The following is a 5,418-nucleotide window of genomic DNA, read 5'->3' on the forward strand; positions in this document are numbered from 1 at the left end:
GGGTCAGCTCCGCGGCACCCACTCGAGGAGGGCTCAAGGCAGGAGGCAGACGCCGGGGCTGCTCCCCCGTTGAGCACCGGGCGGCGGCACCGATGCCCTCCGCGCCTCCCTCCTCTCTCGGCGGGGCAAACGCCCGCCGGCGCGGGGGCTGCTACTCACGTAGCCGGTTCAGAGGCATTATTCAGGACGGGGGCGCAGTGCCCGCCCCTTCCCCTCGTCCCTCTCCTCCGCCCGGGACGGGCAGGGCCGACCCCTCGCCTCGTCCTTACAGCCACCGGGGACGGAGCGGGAAGGGGAGCGGCGACCTGTCAGCGACGCACCGCCCCGGCGCCGCCGCCGGCTGGGCACGGCAGGGCACGGCACCAACGGCTGAACCCCGCTGGCCTTGGCAATTTCTTTGGACGGGGAGGCCGCCGAGGGCCTTCGGGGCAGGCGGCGGCTGCTGCTGTCACCCCGGCGGGCGAGGCACCCGCTTCCATGAGCGAGAGTCGGCCCTGCGCCGCCGCCATGACCCGAGGGAGCCGCGGGGCACCTCAGGGGAGCGGAGCTGGGGACGGGGGGACATGGCCACAGCCGTGGCGCGGGGTGCGGCCGGGGAGGCACGATGCCCTCCTTGCCTTCCCGGCCGCTTTGCCCTGTGGTGGTGTCGGGGAGGCCTGGGCAGCATCAAGGCCTCGTGGCCTCTTTGGCAAAGGCGGCGAAGGAAGGGCCTGTGGGATTTGGGGAAGGGGGATTCATTGGCCAGATCCTTTTAAGCCAAGGAGAAACACCCGTAGATGCCACCTAAAAACTCCAACGTAAAAGGTAGTGCTAAAAGTTATTTTCCACAGAAAGAAACAACTGGCCGGCGGGATCAAAAGGAAGGCTCGAGTGCCACCTGGCAGCCTGTTCAGAAAGCTGTTTTCCCCCAGATCTCAAAATGAACCACTTATTTTTAAGTCAGTTGAACCCAACGCAGAAAGCAAGCACCAAGGAAGGAAGGGCTTGTTCCTGGTGATGGCCAGGGTCTGCCTGGTGTTTCAGCTGTGGAGGCTGTGGGGCCGGGCACCCCCAGAGCCCCTTCCTCTTTCCTTCACCCACCACCGTGGCACCAGGGCGACACAAGCCCCGCCACGGCACCAGCCCACCCAGCCGAGCCCTTGGTTCATCCTTTCTGGCGGTGGGCCCTGCCGGCGCTGCGAGCAAGGTATCATGCACCTTCGCCTGGATGTTTTCCTTCCCAGTGGAATAGTTTTGTCGGTCCCCAGTTCCCATCACCCCACCACAAAACCTGGCGCCGATGGCAGTTGGGATGTGGGGCAGCCCCCCTGCTCCTCTCCCGTTCCCCAGAATCCCAGGCCAGGTGTAAGGAGAGTGAAACTACAGCATGGTGCCAGCAGCCTTCGTTTTCTAGCCTGTGACAGGTAACGAGACAAAGGCATTGACCAGCAGGAGCCCCACATCACGGGCTTGCTTTTCTGTTTTTAAAACTTCCAGTTTCCAATGTGCTGTGGTTCATGGGTGTTTCCAGGCCTGTGTGGGAGCCAAGACCTGCCAGGACCAGCAGCCCTGACCCTGGACCGAGGAATCACAGCTCACATCAAAGACAGCTTCTAAGGACAGAAGTTGCCACTCAAATACATTCAGGAAACTGACCTAAAGACCCACAAGTTGGGCAAAAACCCAAGCAAGGAAACTAGTGATTTCATTTTGAAAATTGCTCAGACTACACTGTGAATTAGCATTTGCCTTTTAAACTGCCTGATTTAGTTTCCCTTAAGCTCCTCCATTCCCTCTGCTTCTAATGACGCACAGAAATTATGTTTAGTTAAGCAAATAAAATAATAAAATCCTGCAGGAGGTCACATACCGGGACCCCAGCCAGTCTGGGGCTTTTACCTTTCTCCCAGGAGACCCATGAAAGCTGTAAATGTTTCCAGTCCCTGGAGAAGAGGTGTTCATTGTCCTTGTCTGCAAGTGGGATGTTGTCATATCCTGTATGTGGCAGGTAAAACCCGAGGGTGTAATTGCTGCTGGTTATTTTCAAATGTACTGGAGCTTGCAAATGAAAAGCAACATCCAATAAAACCTAGGCGTGTGAATAATTAAAGCTGTAGCATGGGACATACAAACTTAAGAAATGAAAAGCATAGGACACAAAGGAAAAGGAGCTACAAGTGGGCAAGAGACAGTTAAGAACAACACTGTTCTGGGTTATTTTTCCAAACATACAATTATTTCTGCAGGAACAGTTATACTGCAAGATGGCACATCAGAAAATAATGTCTATGCTAATAAATGATTGGAACTATTGAAGAGTGCATTTCTAGCCTTTGAAGTAAAACCCATGCGTCTTTAAAACCAAAATGTTACAGTTCGTCATAGCCAAATGAAAAATTCTGGTACTTTTGTTAAAGCAAGGAAAATTAACTAGGACTCGGGATAATCTAATTTCAAAATAAATTCATTATATGAGCATTGGTGGGTCACGGGTTCCATGGATAAAGATTTTAAGCCCCTAGGAGCTTTGTCACTGACTTAACACCTTACTGTGAAACAGCCCCATCATTAGCAATCAGTATCTATTGCATAACTGCCAACTTACTTGCTTTTACCCACGGGAAAAATGTAGCAGGTTACTCCTTTTTCATTACTGCATTGAACTACACCCAGGCATTTGCTACAAAACCAGGCATCCTGGTAATTGGTTTGCCTGGCTGCCAAAGCCCAGGGATCCAGTAGTCTCTAGCTGAGGGGATTTTAAATATGAAAGGACTAGGAAACTTTAAAATGTTTTACTTCAGGTATCTCACTTGTGTCTGCAAAAGAAAAATGATAACTGTTCTTTCTTTAGTAATTAATCAAAGATGTGGGCTGCAGAACACTTTTGAAGTATCATTTCTGTTCTTGTTCTGTAACCATCCTTTCTGTAATTCGAAAGCTTAGAGAAAAACTTTCAAAACATTAATCTTCACTCTCGATGCTTGTAAGACTGTAAGACCCTTTGCTGATAAGCAGCACAGGAAATCTATTCAAGCAACAAATGACTCTTGCAGACACTAAACAGAACAGGTGAGTGTATGTACACAGTGCTCGTGTGTTAGTCTTGTCTTATCATCATAGAAGTCATAGTCCTTGGAGAAAGTTTATGGGCATTAGCTAGCACTGTAAAATTACGACAGAGCAAGTTCCTGCTTCCCCTTTGAGCTTCTATAGCTCCGGAGGTGTTTTCTGCATCCACCCCACTTGGCTAACAAATTAGCAAAAGTGTCATTCCAGTCCTCGTTTAAATGTTTTTTGCTCACCCACAAATGCCCAAGAATGTATTTTTAATCATGCTAGGATGAGTTAAAAGAATTCGATGATTTAAAATGGAGGCAGAGTTTTTAAGGCAGAGAAAGAATAGTGTACCAAATCTTTGCTTGTAGAGGTCACAAGGACTTCAAGGGCTACAAGAAAAACTAGACCACATACATAAAATATGCAACTGATGTTTAAATTAACTAATTTTACCTAAGACTGGGGACAGATAAGAATATACACATGGACGATAGGGGTGGCAATGTGGAAGAGCAGTTCTTTAAGGTGCTGTAACTCAGCCATGCTTCACTGTGTGCCTATGCTCATAATTCAGGTAGAACCTCAGCATCCTGAATTGTGGTAGTATGAAGAGTAATGTGGAGAAATAGCGAATTAAATATATATTTTAATACAATGACTTTTTAATTATTTTTTTCTGATATACCTAGAACATCATTATGAAACCTGGGAGCAAATACTTAGAGCAAGATGACAGCTTTCAGCTACTTCTTTAGGGGATATCTTAAAATCTTAACACTGTCCCCCCAGGTATGCAAAAATAGACCGTATAACAGAAGGCAAAAAGCAAGCAATGCTTACTTTTAGTTGATAGGCTAGGAAACCTGTAAAGCCAGTGAGTCTAGCTCCCAGTACGTTGCTGGTCTGTTTAACAATCTTAAACAACTTACAACTGTTTAAGGTGGGGCATATTTGTGTGCTTTTTTTATGCTTTGTTAGTTCAGAGGTATATTAGGAAAATATATTCAATTTTACTTCATCCAGATAGAAGACGTTGACTGGCAAAGTTTCCTCAGTAGTAGCACCAATAGATCAATATATTATGGGTCAAGATCTAATAATCTTTAATACATAGTGATCTAAACTTTTCAGAAGAGTAAGGCAAGGGGTGAGGGGTGGGAGGGAGGGACAAAACGAGGGAGAGGAAAATCCTTCTATTAAAGTTGCATACTTTGACATGGCTTTGCACAATCCTACAGGATCTCTGTTGTCTGATTCCTTGAAATGCTGCTGTCAGCACAGTGATTAGACCTACGGCTCCCTATTAGCACAGACCCTGTGCAGTCCCACATGGTCTACAGCCAAGTCTGGATGTAAACAATTCTGTAAGCCCACTCAATCAAATAGAGATTTACCAGAGGGAGATGGATCGGCAAGGTCCCTGGTATCAGCAAACCCTCAGCACTTGTAGCTTGACGAGACGACATCCTGTGGTATGTCCTGGAGCTCTTCCCTGATCTGTTCTGCCAACACCAGGTTTCTCAACAGGGACCCAGGCTGATGCCACCATGATGTGCTCAGGTCATCTGAAGGTGATGCTGGAGTCCTAAAAGAGCAAAAAACCACAGTAAATTCACTTTTGAAGCCCAGCCCACACACAGAGCGAGAGAGAGACGGATTTCTTTCGGACCTGTCTGCCAGAATTGGGAAAAGAGCAAAAAGGTATCACCTCACCTGTGGGCCAGGATGGCAACAGCCGTGGGCAGTCACAGCGGGTCGATATTGCAGTACAGCGTGGGAAAAGGTGGTACAAGTTAGTGAATGAAGGGGAGTATATGAGCAAACTAGAAAACTGTGTAAAAATACGTCAGCAGTTAAAAATCAGTATAAAACACCGGCTTAGAGAATGTCCAAGATATACAACAATAAAAAAATATACCACAGTAAGAATATGGACAGCTGAAGTTAATGTTAAGCTTACCATTAAAAAAACCCAACTCAACCAAAAGAAAAGTCAGTAGTATTCTCATGCACAGTCTTCAGAACATTGCTGGGTGCATGAAAATAAAGAAATTGAATAATACAATACCTTGTTTATTCATAAAAAAAGTAGTTTTATCTAGATAACATCTATAAAAATCCAGTATGTTAATATTTATATATACACTGGCAGCATAGGTTCTGGTAGTCCTGTATTTCTTAGGAAATGCTATTGAATGTCCTAGAAAAATAAATAATCAAGGTATAGGCAGATGTTACATGTAAGCCTCTAGATGGTAAATAAAATCCAAACCAGTTATTTTTAAAAAGAGTTTGTTTTGGTGCAGAAAGGGAAGAATAGCTAATGTTTACTGTCTAAGTGGCCATCAGAATTACATGTTGTCCTGAAAAATTACATCG

General features: G+C 46.4%; 1 protein-coding gene across 1 annotated transcript in view; it reads right to left on the reverse strand.

The window, feature by feature from the left end:
• Nucleotides 1–296, reverse strand: part of FAM3B (family with sequence similarity 3 member B) — an 11,023-nt gene extending 10,727 nt beyond the window's left edge. The window contains exon 1 of the mRNA XM_014937975.1: nucleotides 160–296. Coding sequence (XP_014793461.1) covers nucleotides 160–178 — 19 coding nt within the window. The 5' untranslated portion in view covers nucleotides 179–296. The remainder of the gene's footprint in view (nucleotides 1–159) is intronic.
• Nucleotides 297–5,418: the final 5,122 nt, after the last annotated feature.

Source organism: Calidris pugnax, unplaced genomic scaffold (genome assembly GCF_001431845.1).
Source record: "Calidris pugnax isolate Ruff unplaced genomic scaffold, ASM143184v1 scaffold25, whole genome shotgun sequence".
In the NCBI taxonomy this organism is placed as follows: domain Eukaryota; kingdom Metazoa; phylum Chordata; class Aves; order Charadriiformes; family Scolopacidae; genus Calidris; species Calidris pugnax.